The sequence below is a fragment of the Coffea arabica genome, chromosome 8c, assembly GCF_036785885.1.
Source record: "Coffea arabica cultivar ET-39 chromosome 8c, Coffea Arabica ET-39 HiFi, whole genome shotgun sequence".
In the NCBI taxonomy this organism is placed as follows: domain Eukaryota; kingdom Viridiplantae; phylum Streptophyta; class Magnoliopsida; order Gentianales; family Rubiaceae; genus Coffea; species Coffea arabica.
The window spans coordinates 29,582,334-29,602,108 of NC_092325.1; the positions used below are offsets into that span (position 1 = coordinate 29,582,334).

Genomic DNA, 19,775 nt, shown 5'->3' on the forward strand with positions numbered 1-19,775 from the left:
CTACATCTCAAGTAGTAATAAAATTGAAAAACAAATTAAAGTTTTGCATGCTTCCATATTGAGAACTGTAATTGCACTCACTTTTTAGTGAAATAATTATGATTGCACTCACGTACTATTTTTGTGAGATAAGCATTTACAAGTGGAAAGACCCTAAACATAACGAGTATTCCAACTTTAACATTTATATAGACGACTACCTAAAATTTTTTCTGTTAATCCCCTACTCAACTATCAACTTATGCTCTAAGTTAGGCCTTAATTACCTCATTAGTTTGGTTAGTTAGGTAGTTTAGTCTTGGCCCGTTTAGTTTTGTATTAGCTTATATATAGCCAAACCTAGGTAAGAAACAACCGACAACTTTTGAGAATTTTCTAGTAACTTGTTTCTTGTTTGAAACGGTTCTTTTGGCTTGTGAAAGTTATTTTGGAACATCTTAGAGTGGCTTCTAAGGTGCTCATAGACTTATCAATCAATTAGTCACTCGTCTATCCAATCTACACGTTCTTGAGTTGTCCTTGAACGTATAGGTTCTGCTGCCAAACATCGATACCATCTAATTCTAGATTCGAAGCTTGTGTGTTACGAGTTGCGTCTAAAATAGGGTGTAGGTCATATCAGCTGGTATTAGGGCCAAGTTGAAGGTATCAAAATTATATCCCTTTTTCGTTTCTTGTTCATGTCTGTGTCGAGTTTTCATTATCAAAAAAATTTTATTATTGTTCACCATCACTATTCATCAACTGTTCATGTACTGTTCATCCTATGGTTATTGTTCACCCAGAAAAACAAAAAAGTTTTTGTTTGAGTTGTTTTTGGAAATTTGAAGTTCATACCTAGGGTTTTCTTCTTGTTCTTGTTGATTCTTGGATTGTGTGGGCTGTTAAGAGCTTGTTTCTTGAAATCTTGAATCAAAGTTGTGGAATTGTTGTTCTTGATTGATAAATTATCAATCTTGAAGTTTCTTGAAACCCTAAATTTTGGTTCTTAAACTTCTCAAAAATCTTGGCTATTTATTTGTGTTTCTTGAATCTTTCTTGAGTTTATTGAATTTCATCATTGAATTCTAGAAGTTCTTAAAGATCTTGAAACAATCTTTAGGCTTTCTTGAATTCTTTGTGCTCAAACTTTTCAAATCTTGAAATTCTTGGAACAAACTTGGAACCCTAATTTGACTCTTGAAAATTTGGGGCTATTCTTGATTGTTTCTTGATTTCTTGAATTAAATTCTTAGTTTTCTTGACATTCTTGGTTGAAATTTATCAATCTTGAAATATCTTGAAACCATAATTTGGTTCTTGAAAATCTTAGATATGTGAACAGCAAATCCTACTGGTTCTTCAAAATTGAAAGTTGTCCATCCGATTTTCTTAAACAAAATTCTGCAACTTGCCTTGTTTAATCTATCTTCAAAAACATTGTTTGATCAATTTTGAAACACAAGGAAACAAATTCCTTATTGAATAAGAATAAAACAACCGTTATTTGATTGTTTTCCAAGTTGGATTCAGATTTCATCAAAACAGCTTCCTAGTTTGATCTTTTGTTTGAATACACCTTGGATTGGGATGATACACCTTTCTACTCACTGTTTCTTATGGGGAAAAGGATTAATTCCAGAAATTTCATTTTTATTATCCTAGGTTAGGTTGGATTTTGCAAAATAGTGGACTAGCTGTTGGTTACCTTCCCAGTTGGAGTCGGCTTGTTATCTTTCCTTCAACGCCTCTTACCAGTTTCTTGTGTCTTTAAATTTCCACATTTTCCAGCAGATTTAGGGTCTAAATGGAGTCATTTTCTGTCCAAATTCAATCCATGTTGTCTCATTGAAGCCACTACCTTGCACTTTTCCTAGTGTGAATCGGATTTTGTCCATAACTCGCCAAATTCGAAATTCTTGTCCTAAACTTCATTCGAATAAACCAAGTGTGGTTCTAAATCCTTGTTTACCTAGGAAAGGGTAAATTTCCAGATTTGCTAATCCATTTCAAGCGCAATCATAAATTTCAGTCGTGTGTTCCTAGTTGTGTTGGGTAGTTTCCTTTTTCTTCCTTTCTTTGTTGTTGTTCTAAATTCATATTTGGTCATTATTTTCAGCAAATTTCCAAAATATTTTCTGCAATTTTCTCATCCAAGAGTCAAGTCATTTGGTCAAATTTTAGTTTTGTTGATTGTCCCTTGTGTCGATTTGAAACCCCAATTTTGCTATAATCTTGAGAAGCAAAATTGATTGGTTGATTTTGCTTTGAGGAATAGCTCTAATTTCTTCAATAGAAGCAAGTAAGGACCTTAAGAATCTATTTTGGTGAGATTATCAGAGTGCTTCATTTTTTATTGATACACGAGTGTCGAGGGTAAACACGTGATACACGAGTGCTTCATTTTTTATTGATACGTGAGGAAGTTTTGTGAAGAAACTTTTCTTTGTTTTGCTAACATTCTTTGCAAGAATACTTAAGCATGTCCATTGGAGAAGGATCTTCAACTTTTAACAATAAACTAGCAATGGAGGTGATGACTAGCCAGTTGCATGAATTGTTAAAGGAGGAATTGGAGCCTATACATAGACAACTTGATTGAATCGTGAATAAGGTTACCATGAAGAGGGGTTCATGCCATCCAATTCTAATGTCCAATTTTCCTATCAAAGCTGGCCTATTCAAGAAGGGAGGAGAAGATTCATTCAATATCTTTCAGGTCTAAACCTAGAGTCAAGCCATCCAAGGTGTTAGCATGTGAGATATATCTACGCCTTCTACAACATAAACAAATGGAGGGTCCAGATAGTCACAATCAAAATGAATCACCTAAGGAAGAACCTATTGAATCCATTGTTAACAAAGGAGACTCTAATCCTATCCTACCGTTGGTTAAGAAGGTTGACATTGAAGTGACATTAGGCATCAAGTAAGATGGGGTAGTAATTGAAATTCCACCTACGCTAGCTAACTGTCAAGAGGTAGTTGGAGAGGAATTATATGAGAAAAATAATGCACTAAATGAGTGTGTAAGTAATGGTATAGTACTTGAGAGTGAGCTTGAGGTAAGAATCGAGGGAAGTGTAAAGGAAAAGGTGAGTGAACAATCAAGTGATTTGAGTGGCAAAGAAAAAGAGCTGAGTTTGCGTGTCATAACAAGTGAGAGCATGTTAGTTATGAGTACAATTATTGGCTTTTTGAAATTTCTTTTGACTAACCGTCCTTACATTGTTTTGCCTAGTGTCTTTCCATCATAGGCACCATTTGCTCCATTCCCACTATTCCCCCCTCTCTTGAAAACAAGCAATCAACAAATTTATGCTTGGATCAAATATGAAAAATGAGGAATGAATGATGATGAAATACTTGTAATCACCAAAATCACCAAGTTGATAACAAGAAGGAAACAACTAAATCTTATGCACAATTCTAAGGTCTTTTACATGGCCTAAGAGTACACCTTAACCACCAAGCAACTTAGGATAGGCACCAATAGTAAACTTAAACTTCCACACAAATAAATGTTCCAAAGCATTTAGACCAAGTTGGCGCGTAACACAACTTGATAACATTACTTGTTTGGACAATATGAAAACTTGAACAAAGAACTTCATGCAAAAAAAAAATGACTTTAAACACTATCCCTATCAACTCAAGAACTTCAAATGCATCATAAATACAAAAATAATGATCACATGACTTTAAGAAAACATATGTCACATAAGAACTCGACAATAGACTATCACAATTAAGACAAATGCAATTCACAAAACAACTCAAACCAACTCTAGAAAGATGATCATATAGCAAACAAACAATTCTATCAAAACGGAAAGCAAGCATAATTGGCTCAAGATTACACATATAAACAACCTTAAAATAATACCAATTGACTCAAGCATTTCACCATGTGTCAACCAATCAAGAAACATATTACTCATTATACATGAAGGACACTTAAACAAAGCATCAAGATAAGCACTAGGAAAAATCGGTACCTGCATAGGCAAATTAAGCTCCTCATTGTCACCATGAAAACTAAGAACTTTAGGTAGGATACTTACCTTACCATGGTTAATTGAACATCAACAAATTTACCATTTTTACTCAACTAAATAGCCCATTGACTATCCACAAATGAACTAGTTGTTGTACCACAAAGATTCACTCGCCATTGATCAATAACATCAACAAAAGAGTTAGTCCTAACAACAACATGATCAAATAGCATGATCAACTCCATTGTGCAACACTTTAAGTAATTCATTAACCTGCCAAAAATTAGGAAAGACACTAGGCAAAACAATGTAAGGACGGTTAGTCAAAAGAAATTTCAAAAAGCCAATAATTGTACTCATAACTAACATGCTCTCACTTGTTATGACACGCAAACTCAGCTCTTTTTCTTTGCCACTCAAATCACTTGATTGTTCACTCACCTTTTCCTTTACACTTCCCTCGATTCTTACCTCAAGCTCACTCTCAAGTACTATACCATTACTTACACACTCATTTAGTGCATTATTTTTCTCATATAATTCCTCTCCAACTACCTCTTGACAGTTAGCTAGCGTAGGTGGAATTTCAATTACTACCCCATCTTACTTGATGCCTAATGTCACTTCAATGTCAACCTTCTTAACCAACGGTAGGATAGGATTAGAGTCTCCTTTGTTAACAATGGATTCAATAGGTTCTTCCTTAGGTGATTCATTTTGATTGTGACTATCTGGACCCTCCATTTGTTTATGTTGTAGAAGGCGTAGATATATCTCACATGCTAACACCTTGGATGGCTTGACTCTAGGTTTAGACCTGAAAGATATTGAATGAATCTTCTCCTCCCTTCTTGAATAGGCCAGCTTTGATAGGAAAATTGGACATTAGAATTGGATGGCATGAACCCCTCTTCATGGTAACCTTATTCACGATTCAATCAAGTTGTCTATGTATAGGCTCCAATTCCTCCTTTAACAATTCATGCAACTGGCTAGTCATCACCTCCATTGCTAGTTTATTGTTAAAAGTTGAAGATCCTTCTCCAATGGACATGCTTAAGTATTCTTGCAAAGAATGTTAGCAAAACAAAGAAAAGTTTCTTCACAAAACTTCCTCACGTATCAATAAAAAATGAAGCACTCGTGTATCACGTGTTTACCCTCGACACTCGTGTATCAATAAAAAATGAAGCACTCTGATAATCTCACCAAAATAGATTCTTAAGGTCCTTACTTGCTTCTATTGAAGAAATTAGAGCTATTCCTCAAAGCAAAATCAACCAATCAATTTTGCTTCTCAAGATTATAGCAAAATTGGGGTTTCAAATCGACACAAGGGACAATCAACAAAACTAAAATTTGACCAAATGACTTGACTCTTGGATGAGAAAATTGCAGAAAATATTTTGGAAATTTGCTGAAAATAATGACCAAATATGAATTTAGAACAACAACAAAGAAAGGAAGAAAAAGGAAACTACCCAACACAACTAGGAACACACGACTGAAATTTATGATTGCGCTTGAAATGGATTAGCAAATCTGGAAATTTACCCTTTCCTAGGTAAACAAGGATTTAGAACCACACTTGGTTTATTCGAATGAAGTTTAGGACAAGAATTTCGAATTTGGCGAGTTATGGACAAAATCCGATTCACACTAGGAAAAGTGCAAGGTAGTGGCTTCAATGAGACAACATGGATTGAATTTGGACAGAAAATGACTCCATTTAGACCCTAAATCTGCTGGAAAATGTGGAAATTTAAAGACACAAGAAACTGGTAAGAGGCGTTGAAGGAAAGATAACAAGCCGACTCCAACTGGGAAGGTAACCAACAGCTAGTCCACTATTTTGCAAAATCCAACCTAACCTAGGATAATAAAAATGAAATTTCTGGAATTAATCCTTTTCCCCATAAGAAACAGTGAGTAGAAAGGTGTATCATCCCAATCCAAGGTGTATTCAAACAAAAGATCAAACTAGGAAGCTGTTTTGATGAAATCTGAATCCAACTTGGAAAACAATCAAATAACGGTTGTTTTATTCTTATTCAATAAGGAATTTGTTTCCTTGTGTTTCAAAATTGATCAAACAATGTTTTTGAAGATAGATTAAACAAGGCAAGTTGCAGAATTTTGTTTAAGAAAATCGGATGGACAACTTTCAATTTTGAAGAACCAGTAGGATTTGCTGTTCACATATCTAAGATTTTCAAGAACCAAATTATGGTTTCAAGATATTTCAAGATTGATAAATTTCAACCAAGAATGTCAAGAAAACTAAGAATTTAATTCAAGAAATCAAGAAACAATCAAGAATAGCCCCAAATTTTCAAGAGTCAAATTAGGGTTCCAAGTTTGTTCCAAGAATTTCAAGATTTGAAAAGTTTGAGCACAAAGAATTCAAGAAAGCCTAAAGATTGTTTCAAGATCTTTAAGAACTTCTAGAATTCAATGATGAAATTCAATAAACTCAAGAAAGATTCAAGAAACACAAATAAATAGCCAAGATTTTTGAGAAGTTTAAGAACCAAAATTTAGGGTTTCAAGAAACTTCAAGATTGATAATTTATCAATCAAGAACAACAATTCCACAACTTTGATTCAAGATTTCAAGAAACAAGCTCTTAACAGCCCACACAATCCAAGAATCAACAAGAACAAGAAGAAAACCCTAGGTATGAACTTCAAATTTCCAAAAACAACTCAAACAAAAACTTTTTTGTTTTTCTGGGTGAACAATAACCATAGGATGAACAGTACATGAACAGTTGATGAATAGTGATGGTGAACAATAATAAAATTTTTTTGATAATGAAAACTCGACACAGACATGAACAAGAAACGAAAAAGGGATATAATTTTGATACCTTCAACTTGGCCCTAATACCAGCTGATATGACCTACACCCTATTTTAGACGCAACTCGTAACACACAAGCTTCGAATCTAGAATTAGATGGTATCGATGTTTGGCAGCAGAACCTATACGTTCAAGGACAACTCAAGAACGTGTAGATTGGATAGACGAGTGACTAATTGATTGATAAGTCTATGAGCACCTTAGAAGCCACTCTAAGATGTTCCAAAATAACTTTCACAAGCCAAAAGAACCGTTTCAAACAAGAAACAAGTTACTAGAAAATTCTCAAAAGTTGTCGGTTGTTTCTTACCTAGGTTTGGCTATATATAAGCTAATACAAAACTAAACGGGCCAAGACTAAACTACCTAACTAACCAAACTAATGAGGTAATTAAGGCCTAACTTAGAGCATAAGTTGATAGTTGAGTAGGGGATTAACAGAAAAAATTTTAGGTAGTCGTCTATATAAATGTTAAAGTTGGAATACTCGTTATGTTTAGGGTCTTTCCACTTGTAAATGCTTATCTCACAAAAATAGTACGTGAGTGCAATCATAATTATTTCACTAAAAAGTGAGTGCAATTACAGTTCTCAATATGGAAGCATGCAAAACTTTAATTTGTTTTTCAATTTTATTACTACTTGAGATGTAGTGCTTTCCAAATAGCCCAAAAAATTAGTCACCCACTGATGTCCTATTTGATAATTCAATGTAATACTTAAACTTAAAGGTTTAGATAGACGCATTTAATAATTAAAAATAAAACATCTGAATTCATTAATTAAGTAACATTGAAATTTCTAGGCAAAATTTGATTTTAAAAATAAGTGATAAACTATTCATTAATCACTTAATATGATATATAGTTACATGTATCAGATATCCAAAAATAAGTGATAAATTATTTACCGATCACTTAATGTGATATACAGTTAAATGTATCACATTTACTACTTAACAATATCCAAAAATAAGTGATAGGCTATTCACTGATTATTTAATGTAATATACAGTTAAATGTATCACATTTACTAGTTAATAATCTAGTAACTTAACAGATTTATACTTTAAATTTCAAATTTCAGATTTTAATTTTAATTTTATGAGATGCACCCTTAGTACAAATTCTTCCTACTCCATGTGAAACTCAAATTCGTTTAAAGTCTCGTTTGGGATTGCAGTGCATTTAGTAAAACTACACTTTTAGATGTTAGAAGTACTTTTAAAATGTTTAGTGAGTATCATCCCATAAAATTAGGAGTAGATCTATTGCTGTTAAGAACACTTTTAGCATAATTTCAAATTTGGTGCTTTTAAAATAGTTTTTGTGATTAAAAAAATAAAATATCAAATTTAATTATTTTATCCTATATTATGAATCAAATAAAGAGATAAATATTTTTAAAATTTTTAAAATTATATATTATCTAATATAATAAATACTCATTAAATTATGTTTTTAAATAATATATTTAAAAGTATTTAAGTTGTTAATAAATAATTTTATTAAGGGTAAAATATAAAAAAGCTCCTTCTGGTAAACCTAATACACAGAAAAGCCCCTCGTGGTTTCAAAATATACAACACGATACCTTGTACTTTGAACTAAATTACAAAGGTAACGGAATCCGTTAAATTTAACGGAAATGACTTATTGAAACCTAAAAAATTTTTTTTATACCTAATTTTTAACAAATATACTTGTTCTACCTCTTAACCCTCAATTCTCTCTATTTAGAGAGTAAAATAAATGATTTTTTTGAGCTATCTTTTGTTTAATTATATCAGGGTATTTTGGTCATTTCGTTCATTTCCGTTAAATTTAACGGATTCTGTCACCTTTACAATTTAGTTTAAAGTACGGGATGTCGTGTTGTATATTTTGGAATTACCAGAGATTTTTCTTCTATGTATTAGATTGGTCACAGGGGACTTTTTTATTTTTTATCTTTTTATTAATAGCTCTACTAGAAAAATACTTTTCTATAAGCTGCGCAACCCAAACGGGCTTAAATGAGAAAGAAAGGGAAAAAGTAAAAAAAAATTGAAGGGGTTGCAGTCAAATGCACCTGGTTTCTCCCACCATCTTTGCCCACTTTTTTCTCCGGTCTTAACCAGCCTTCTGCAGACCCCTCCGACGCCCAGGGTAACTCCACGGCGTCGTAATTAACGTCTTTTCTCTCTTCCAATCCCTAGCTCATTATCTTCCCCCACAATGCAATCCGTAAGTCCTTCGTTCTCATTTCCGGAATTTAAATTTTAATGCAGTAATTTCAATTTTATTTTGTTTTTGTAGACGAAAATTTGGTGTGGAATTTTTTATAATATTTTTTTGTATGATTTTAAATCGTAATCAGGTGTTGATCGCTGCAGAGGAATCGCATATTCTCAGAATATTAAACAGTAGCTTCCAAACCCTAGACTCCATAAAAGACCGCATTTCTCATATTTTTGCTAATTTTTTCTGCTCCAAATACTTCAGCATTGACTTAATTGATACAAGGTAATTTCAAATTTACTTGGATTTTCGTCATATATTTGCTTTTTTTTTTTCGTGTGTGTGTGTGAAGTTTTGTTGAATAAGCAATTTTATTATGTGGTATAGGTATAGAGGGATTGATGAGGTAAAAACAAGTTATAATCAGAATCAATGTGAGTTAAGTGAAAACGGTAGAAGGCAGTCGGAGCCTTCTGATGGTGATGAAGGGCAATGTTCCGGTGCCGTTTTTAACGTTTTAGATACAATGTTAAAGGATAGTTTGGATCGCTTGAAAACAATGAGGTCAGTGGTTTTTGTTTTTGAAGTCAGAAACTTGTTGTCATATTGAATTCAGTGTTTCAGTTAGTTTATAGTGTTTCTTAAGTATTTAATGGGTACAGCTTGCTGATTTTGCTGTTTTTTCGGAATGTGTTTTTTGTCGTGTAATATGGAGGTAAATGCATTGTATAGCAGATATCTTAGCTGTGTTAATGGTGCCATATATTGTAGCTTTACTATTAAAAAATGTTTGTAGAGGGAATTTTCCGTGTGGTGGCAGATATATATGTATACATGTTTCGCTGGGAAAACAAAGGAGTTCTTGCGAACATAAGAAATTACAGAAGGGAACTTTGTTTATTTCTTCTAAAAGTTTAATATTTTAAATTAGCTTTTAAAATAGCAGTTAATGGTTGTTAATCATTTGCCTAAATGTCTATCTGATACTGATAGTTCTTACCAACGGCTTGTATCAGGCTTCTTGTGTCTTTCCGACATACATCTTCATTTATGTTCTTTGAATAGTCTTAGGAAAATCAGTCAAACTGAATTACATTCCTAACAGGATAGAAGATCGAAAAAGCATTAGAGTATATGATATGTCTGTTTCTTTGATTTCTAGCTTCTGGGTTTTAACGATTGATCAAGTTCAATGTATTGCCATCCATGCGTCTGTTTCTTTTTGGGTGATATAGAGTGTTGTTGCTGTTATACTTAGTAAGAGATAGTTGGGATCCTGGTCTCTCTCTTATGCTGTCTGGATCAGTTTACTTTAGCTGTTGTAGTCATCTGCTTCTCTAGGCAAACTCTCCCTTGAAATACTTTACAAGTGACCTTTGAGACGTAGTTTCTGAAGTGGTAGTGGGTGCCCTTTTTAGTTGTTGATGTCTCCTCTCTTGATAGCTTTTGTTTTTCTTTCAAAGATGATTCTAAATTGTAGCTTTTATTACAAATTGTATCATGTTCCCTATCTCAGGTTATGGAAGTGAATTATGCTATACCTTTTTGAAGTAAATTTGTTCTTATAGTTTCTCTGTGTATGGTTTCTGTAACTGATGCCCCATAAGTTCCGCAGGCAAAGCATATCCTGGGATGCTATAGGCCGTGAATGCTGTGACTTTGAAGTAAATTATAAGCGAGATATAACTATCATTAGAGCTTTATGCTTGGAGGGTAAGTTGGGGGTAGCTCTATCTCTCTGGTATATGATGATACAGAAAAGTGTTATTCCTGATATTATCACCCATAATTATCTAATAAACGGCTTCTGCAAAACTGGTAACTTGGATAAGGCAGAGTGGCTTGTCAAAGAGATGTTATTTAGGGGTCCTCCTCCTAATTGTGCGACCTACAACACTTTAATAAAGGGTTATTGTCTTCAAAAGGATATTGAAAGGGCTCTAAATTTGTTTTCCACAATGGCCAACAGTGGTATTGGCCCGAATAGAGTTACTTGTAACATTATTGTACATGCTCTTTGTAAGAAAGGTCTGCTGGAGGATGCAAGAAAGCTTCTTACGGAAATATTGGGTGATACTTACCCTAAGGACACGTCGAATTTGATAACATCAACTATACTAATGGACGGTTCCTTTAAGAATGGAGATATAAATCTGGCTCTCACTTATTTGGATGGCATTTTTTGCGGGGGTATCCCACTTGATACTGTTTTCTATAATGTTGCCATTCATGGATTCTGTTTGATCGGAGATATATCCACTGCTTATAAATATGTCTGCGAAATGTTTAAGCGTGGTTTTCTTCCTGATATATTTTCTTACAATACTCTTATTGGCGCTCTTTGTAAGGAAGGACGGACCACTGAGGCTTGTTATATCTACAATGTTATGTCCAGGATGGGTGTTTCTCCTGATCAAATCACTTACAAGATGATTATACAAGGGCTATGTTTTCATGGCGATGTAATAAAAGCTAATCTGTTTCTTCATGCTATGTTAGATGACTCTGTTGTGCCTCAACCACTCATCTGGAATGTGATAATTGATGGTTATGGGAGGTGTGGTAATATGCAAAAAGCATTGTCCATCAGGGAACAAATGGCTGCCTTTGGGGTAATGCCAAATACATTTACTTATAACGCTTTGATCCATTCACAGATAAAAAGTGGAAATGTTGTTGAGGCACATTCGTTGAAGAAGGAGATGGTTCTAAATGGTTCTTTTCCAGATTTGGTTACATACAATCTCTTGTTGGGTGCCTCTTGCAATCTTGGTAACTTTCATTCAGTGCTGCAGATATATGATGAAATTGTAAGAGGAGGTTATTACCCAGACATAATAACATATACTGAGCTACTTAAGTATTACTGTATACAAGGTTATACAGAGAAGGCAGAAGATCTCTTGGAAAAGTTACAGACTTTGAATTTACAGGTTGATCATGTTCCATTTCTGATACTCATGAAAAAGTATTGCAAGATGAGGGAGCTAGACAAAACATTTGAACTTTATCAGAAGTGGTTATTGAGAATGAGTTGAGAATACCTTTAGTATAGAGCAATTGGTACTCAGGGCTGCAAAGAATTTTCTGATCCTTGGAAATATAGCTCCACCATGGCAGTTTCATGCATTACGTTCATTCATTGATGGTGGATATCTCCTGCAAGTTGATGATCTCAACTTGAAGGTTTGTGCTTTGTCACCTCTCCTGATATTTCTGATATTTAAGATACCTCCTCTACCATATTCTTTCATTTTAGTGAATGTGCTTGATTTTCTCATAAAATTTGACAAGTTTTTGGGTAAATCTTGACTGAGTATAAATTAGTATTGGTTTCTTTTGGACTCCATATAATATCTTTGATTGGGACTTCTGAATTTGAAGTTGAAAGTTACTATAAACTGATTTTCTGTTATTTCTTCTTCAAAATTGATAAATTGAAATCACAGGTCCTAGTTTTTTTGTTTTTCTAAACAAGGTTGAAATGCCATTGGTAACATGTTCTTGTACAATGAATTTTATTTTTTGGTGTGGAATTCTGTTTGAATTCCGTATTTACGAAGTTTGAATTCAATATTTAGTGTTTCAAAGAGGTAGCACTATACTAAATTTGTTAATCAACATAATACTGCAGTTTTAAATTGTTGGAGTTTGTTTTTGGCATGACTTATTGGAAACAGTTGTTTCCATGGACACTAGTGAAAACTGAACCAAACCAGAAGAAATTTCTTTCAAGTGAAAAAAGAAATTCATGCAAGTGCAGATAATGTCTTTTGATGGGTATAATGACACTCAGTGAAATTTAGAAAATTGGTTGCCAACTTAAAGTTACTGGTGCAAAATGTCTCTGATGCGGAATATCATTATTGGTTTAGTAATCGATTTAGTAAAGAATGCATTTTTTGTAGTTTTTCTTGTCATGTGTTTGAAGTCACATACTTCATTTACATAAATTGGAGAGTTTTGAATAATTTCCACCATTGCAGATGGAGCTTCGATTATAAACTAGTAAAAAAATGGGCAGAATGACAAAGTGGACGAGAAAGTTACAATTCCAGAAATAATACTTAATCTTTAATGGCTTTTGCTAACCAAACCATCCAGCTTGCTTCTTTTTCCTTCCCTTACTTCCCTTCATACTTCGCTATCTTAGAAGAAGAAATATCTCCTATTCCCCTCCTATCTTTTTGTTAAAGCTCCTTTGGTGGAATTCCTCTTGTAACTCAATGTTATTCCACAAAACAATTTCTAAATTAGTTTTCAAACTATCCACATCCTCCTTATTCTCCCCATAAACTCCAATCAAACAACCTCCTTGAAGGAAGGAAAAGTATTTCCAGCAACTTAAATGTATGTTTTACATTTATTTTACTGATTAAGGATTCAGAGTTTGTCAATAGCATAGTTGGGATGTAATACCCAGTTTCTTTTCATGCATCTGTGAGTCGATTAACTTGTATAACATATATAGTTTTTGAACTTATTTAAAATAGCTAGATATATTTGTTCATGGATCCAAATATGCACACTCTTCAAACACAATTGATTTTGCAGTTTTTCTTTGGGTGTCTGAGTTGCTAAACCATGCTAGAGCTGAAACCTGTAGTTAACTCATTTTCATCTGAGAATAAGTGAAATTTGTATGGGATCGTGGATGAGATTAAAGCAAAGAAATGAAGAAGCAGTTGCACGGCAATTAGTGAAGAAAAAATGAGATACAGTTTTCATTGATCAGGTGTTTTGGTGCCAGTTATGTCCTTATGCTTCCTAAGGATTTTAATTGATTAATGAATACTTAATGGATTATATCAGTTCAAATGCACTGATTCAGAACAAAGTGGAATCTCAGACAATGATGAAGTTGTAAAGAACTGATGGTTAACCAGATTACATATACTATTTGTTTTCAGATCTACCAGACTTCATTATCTTTTACTCATCGAGAATTAACAAGACAGCAATAACATTGTTGGTAATCATGCTAGTCACCATGTGATTGTGGGTTAAAAGTGAAGCTATCCTTTTTGTGATTTTCTTGTTTGCTTGTGTACCCATTACATTTGTCCGGACCTACGTTGTAAACACTGGTGAATGGATGACACAATTGTGGGATGTAGTTGAGAACTTAATCACAAGATCTTTCATATGATTAGGCCACTTGAGTTGTTTGTTGTCGATTTTCTGCAGATTTGCTTTTTTTTTTTTTTTACCTCTTTAGCTGTTTAAAAGCTGTGTATAGATTAGCTGGTGGCTATGGCATATGATTGGATACCCCTTTTGTTGGAGTTGCTCTGGTTATTTATTATTGATTTCCTCTTAGTTCATGCTCGCTCTTAGAATGTCATTAACTCTGGCTGTCCTAGTTATTGAAAATTTGCCAAATTTGGCTTCATAGCTAGAACTTATGTAGTTTTTGGTGGCTGTGTTGCACGGTCATTGCCCACTAGTGGGACATTAATGTTGTAATTTGTTCCTGAGATTATTTGTATCTGGCTTTGGTACCTAGACAGCCTTTGGCTGTCTTGCTCAATGATGCAGGCAAATTTTAAATGTGGCCATAAGAAATAATCCTCACGAAATAATTCTTTGGTCTTTTTAGGTTAAGCTTCTATTTTCCTTACATTTCTGTTGTTCATTGAGGGTGTTATATTTTTTTCCCCATTTTTATATTTGTTTAGCTTTAATTACCATTACTATGCTTAATTATCCTTCTGTACTCTTCAGTGCTAATGATGTTTTCCGTGGCAGCTATTATTGTTAACACCAGGCGGACTGCAGTTAGATAATGAATCAGTAAACTCAGGTAATTTCTGTTGATATTTTGAGTGTCTATTAGCTTGCATCTGTTATAGCTGCTTGAATAGTATCATGAATAAAAATTGTAGCTTAATTGTGGAATGGCTGGTAATTTCATACTCGGGCAGTCGGACTTTCACCTTCAGACAATGGTCCCTGGGAGACATTGATCAGGAAACATATGCTCCATTTGGTTAAAGGGGATTATTGATTCCATCAACCATCTTTTTAAAATTTTATGGTAGACTGTCTTGTCACTGTTAATTGCAATCTTCCCCTTTTCTTTTTCTTTTTCTTTTGGAGCTATTATCTCAGTTTGTCTTTGCTGATGTTTCCAGGAAGCTACAGAGATTTCATTATACAGATTCAAACTTTGCCAGTTATCTTCAAGCTCAAGGAGGTAATCCTTCTGGGGTTGTGAATGTCCTTTTTAGCAACACCAGCTTTACGGTTGTATATATATCACCTGGCTTCACTGGAATGTGTAATTACCTGAGTTTTTGTTCATCTTTCTCTGTGTTCTACCACTCAATAAGGAAATGTCATTGAACCATTTGAGTTGTGCGTGAATACGCAAGGTGGTGCACATTGACCTTTTTAGCTTCTCAAAAATAAACTTAATTGTAATAACTATGTGTGGGATGGAAAATGTTTTTGAAGCAATTTTTCTTTGTTAGTGGTTTATACTGTCCACTTATCAGGAGAGGTCATTTGGGAAGTTTCATTCGGATTTAAGTTTTCGTGGCTTAGGTGGAGCATCACTAGGCTTCTGATCTATGTGAGGACACACTTGGGATTAGTTTGTGTATGTTTATGTTATAATCCACTGTAGCAATCATCGAAATGCCAAGGGTCTAGATTTGCATTCAGAAGTAGCTAAACATAGATGGGTGAATTGTGCTGACATCAATTGTTCAAGTCTGATCTACTTAGATCTGAAACTTATTGGCGGTGCAGTTTAATGAATGTTGTTTTCTGCCATTCATTCCATTTGGTGAAGAGTATTAGGGATGGTGACTTGGCAGGTACTCATCCTGTCAGGCTCGTGAAAGCCTGAACTTGGTCAAATTCTTGTCTACCTAAGTCCCTCCTGAATCCAATGGTGTGTATAATCACCACCAAAATAGCCCAGCTTAGTGGCCATGTCTAGCAACCTGCCAATTTTCCTGCTCAAGCAAAATGTCTAGCAAACCTGCTGACTTTTTTTTTGTGCTAATGCACAATTTGACAGTCCTATTATTAGAATAAGAATGATTGGTTTTGTTGAAATATAACTTACCATATCAATATAAATAAAGTCAATGAATTCAACTTTGAAACTGATACACTGGTTAAATTAGTTCCTTTTGCATGCTTATGCATTGCACCAATAGAAAAATAGTTAGTTCCTAAAATTGTACTGAAGATTCTTTAGGAGCAGACAGAAACTAATGGACTGTAATATATCCTTTTGCATGCTTTTGCCTGTTATAACAGCTGAACAATAGAAGGGGGATTAAATTCATGAAATATGACGAATCTTTCTAGTTCATAAAAGGTTAAGTTGCAATGAAATAAAGGTATCTGTTAAGTATCTAGCATATGAAGAGCTTGTATTTGTTTTCGGTTGGAGCTTGAGATTTTTTATGCCTCTTTTTTTCCCAGTGTAAATTTAAATTCTGCTACCTTCAAAATTTGAACAATTTATCAGGCATGCTTCAAAGATTTCCTTCTTTGTCTGATTATCTTCCTCGTGGTTGTACAGGAGGAAATCTCTTTTTGAATATCTTGGTAATGTTCACTGCACAGATATTGATGAAGTAACTTACCTTAATCAGGCATTGTTCCCTCACCAGTTCTATTGGTTCGCTTGTCATCATATCTGCCGATTTGGATTTTGGAACATATCAGATCTTAGCTCAATTTTGCAGGTCTGGCCTGGCTTTTCCAACTTGTCTCTGGTGTGCTTCATGAAACTCAGTTTTACTGCTCAAGAGCAGTGGACAATAGGTATCATTGATTACGCAGCCGTTGGGGATGAGTTCGTTTTACAAATTGAATCTTATCCTAGCCTACATGTTGGAGATCAAACCCTGCAGCTGCTTTTTGCTGTGTCTGTACAAGCAGCATATTCAAGCTGCTTCTGTTACTGGAGCTGATGAGCATTCTTAACATTTTTGGTGGTAGTACGTGGTTAGGATTTTACAGCGGCACCATGGACAGAGGAACTGACCGTTCCTTTTCTGATTAAAATCTGCTGTTCATTCAACTGCAGGTATTCTACATGTCATTATGGTCATCTAGTTCTTTAATTGGGTTCATTCAGCGGTGGTAGCTCTTGGTCCGTAATTTTTTACTTTTGCATCTATACGAAAATGAAACACTTGAGATTTTGCAGTTATGGCATGTTGCACATGGTGCTATACAAGCTGTTGTATTATTTCAGACCTTTGTGCATACTGTTTGAGGCCATATGTTATATTATCCCATTAGACAAGTAGTATTCGTGCTGTTATTGGGATGCTTTGTCATATATTTTATGCCATGCCTGATACCATCAAGTGTTTTGTTCAAAGAAAGCTGAAGATTGCGGAAAAATCAGAAATGATGCCTAAGAAATTGCCTGCTTGCATGATGATAAGGATACTAAGGTTGGCATCCGACTCTTCTCTGTGTGTCATCTGACAAGAGCCATGCATAGAAAACCATGCGAGTGAACCTCCTGCTCAAAATGTAGTTAAAAGTACCATTAAGACCTAAGGGTGGCATAAGATCATTTTCAAAATCTGTCATGGACCTGTTGAGAATATTCGCGATTTGCTTGCTTCAAGTTTTTTGCGATCATGGCATAATTTTGTTGGAGCAGAATTCGTGATTTATTTTCTTGGTCTTTTTCTTTCCCTTAAATTAATGGACTGGGCAGCTTTGGGCTGAAAGGTTAAGTCTGAGAAAGAACTTCTGATAGATATGTGGACGAATTTCATTTTGTACCGTGTATTTCCATCGATTTTCACTTTTCATCCTCAACTTTTATTTTGGACAATTTACACCATAAAAATACCAACACCTCTCCTACCACCCAAAATCGTCCATATTGTAAATCAAGATGTGCAAAACTGTATGCAGCCACTCGCTTTTTTTGGTTCTCTTCTGGAATGATCTCAGTTTTTTGTAGTTGACAAGAAGTAAGCTTGAATGCAGGAGCGTATTATTTACATAATAGCGTAGTGGATGCCGAGAATTTTAGACTTTTGTCAATTTTCGGCTAAAGTGTCCAAAAAGAAAGTACAGCTTCCTACGTGTCAATAGTTGATACTTCTATGAAAAATTGAAGGAGACCGGATAGGGACGATCATTCGAAGGACCGTCCCTGAACAGTTAACGGCCAAAATTTGGTCCAAAAAAATTGTACGGTTCACATTATTTCTTGTACCTTGTTTTTAATAACGTGTGTAGGGTTTACAAAAATTTATTCTAAAATTACATGGTGTGCAAATAAAGTTATGTCGCGTGCCAACAAGGTTATACGGTGTGCAAAATGTACAAAATTGCTAGGAACGGTTGCACAACCATTCTTGCCTGTGGTGCAAAGTTAAAGGTTCAAATGAGACATGTCAGGTTCCGAAGTGAAATTAGTCAAATATCAATTATTTTGTAAAAAGTTAATTACTTTGAAGCAGCCAACATAGATCTGGATGTTAGCTTTTTCGACCAGCAAAAAATTCTAAACTTTATACATAAAAGTAAATAAGAAACTAAAAAGGTCATTTCTCAAAATCAGGAATGAAAATCGAGTGAAATAATCAACAGTGAGACCCTCATATTTTTATAGAGATTTTTAAGCTGCAGCGGGTAGAATGCACGTTCATCTGGATGCACAAATTAGAGTAACCCTGCAATTGATTGTCTAGGGAAGGTGACGGGCAGCTGTATAAACTGACTTGATTACGAATGAGGTGCTAACTTTGGCTTATCGTTCAATTATGAACTCAAAGGAGAAAAAGTCTTAAGAAAGTTGGATACAAGTTTGGGCGGCAATTGGTCATGTCCTTGATACATTTCAACCTAATCCAACCCATTAGATTTTGGTGCGTGTCATGTCATCATGACCTGTTAGTTAACAAATTAATCCAACCCAACCCGCATACAACCCATTAAGCACTTTGAGCACCTTAGAAGCCACTCTAAGATGTTCCAAAATAACTTTCACAAGCCAAAAGAACCGTTTCAAACAAGAAACAAGTTACTAGAAAATTCTCAAAAGTTGTCGGTTGTTTCTTACCTAGGTTTGGCTATATATAAGCTAATACAAAACTAAACGGGCCAAGACTAAACTACCTAACTAACCAAACTAATGAGGTAATTAAGGCCTAACTTAGAGCATAAGTTGATAGTTGAGTAGGGGATTAACAGAAAAAATTTTAGGTAGTCGTCTATATAAATGTTAAAGTTGGAATACTCGTTATGTTTAGGGTCTTTCCACTTGTAAATGCTTATCTCACAAAAATAGTACGTGAGTGCAATCATAATTATTTCACTAAAAAGTGAGTGCAATTACAGTTCTCAATATGGAAGCATGCAAAACTTTAATTTGTTTTTCAATTTTATTACTACTTGAGATGTAGTGCTTTCCAAATAGCCCAAAAAATTAGTCACCCACTGATGTCCTATTTGATAATTCAATGTAATACTTAAACTTAAAGGTTTAGATAGACGCATTTAATAATTAAAAATAAAACATCTGAATTCATTAATTAAGTAACATTGAAATTTCTAGGCAAAATTTGATTTTAAAAATAAGTGATAAACTATTCATTAATCACTTAATATGATATATAGTTACATGTATCAGATATCCAAAAATAAGTGATAAATTATTTACCGATCACTTAATGTGATATACAGTTAAATGTATCACATTTACTACTTAACAATATCCAAA

General features: G+C 34.2%; 1 protein-coding gene across 12 annotated transcripts; it reads left to right on the forward strand.

Moving 5' to 3' along the window:
* The first annotated feature begins 8,857 nt into the window (after nt 1–8,857).
* LOC140013704 (uncharacterized) lies at nt 8,858–17,860 on the forward strand. Of its 12 annotated transcripts, none has more exons than XM_072063573.1 (9): nt 8,858–9,064; nt 9,198–9,343; nt 9,446–9,622; nt 10,674–12,244; nt 14,807–14,861; nt 15,193–15,254; nt 16,599–16,671; nt 16,765–17,108; nt 17,410–17,860. In XM_072063573.1, the coding sequence occupies exons 1-4, from the start codon at nt 9,056–9,058 to the stop codon at nt 12,094–12,096; spliced, it is 1,755 nt and encodes a 584-aa protein (XP_071919674.1). In that variant the 5' UTR covers nt 8,858–9,055; the 3' UTR covers nt 12,097–12,244; nt 14,807–14,861; nt 15,193–15,254; nt 16,599–16,671; nt 16,765–17,108; nt 17,410–17,860. The 12 variants fall into 12 exon arrangements, with proteins under 12 accessions (XP_071919674.1, XP_071919677.1, XP_071919678.1 ...); XM_072063576.1 differs by lacking the exon at nt 17,410–17,860 and adding an exon at nt 14,944–15,095 and having other exon boundaries at nt 16,765–17,348; XM_072063577.1 differs by lacking the exon at nt 17,410–17,860 and adding an exon at nt 14,983–15,095 and having other exon boundaries at nt 16,765–17,348.
* The last annotated feature ends 1,915 nt before the right edge of the window (nt 17,861–19,775 follow it).

Excerpts from the sequence above, each read along its gene's own strand:
- LOC140013704 (XM_072063573.1), top strand. Across the intron at positions 9,344-9,445 it reads ATTGACTTAATTGATACAAG|GTATAGAGGGATTGATGAGG; the intron begins GTAATTTCAAAT and ends TATGTGGTATAG. Across the intron at positions 9,623-10,673 it reads GATCGCTTGAAAACAATGAG|GCAAAGCATATCCTGGGATG; the intron begins GTCAGTGGTTTT and ends TAAGTTCCGCAG.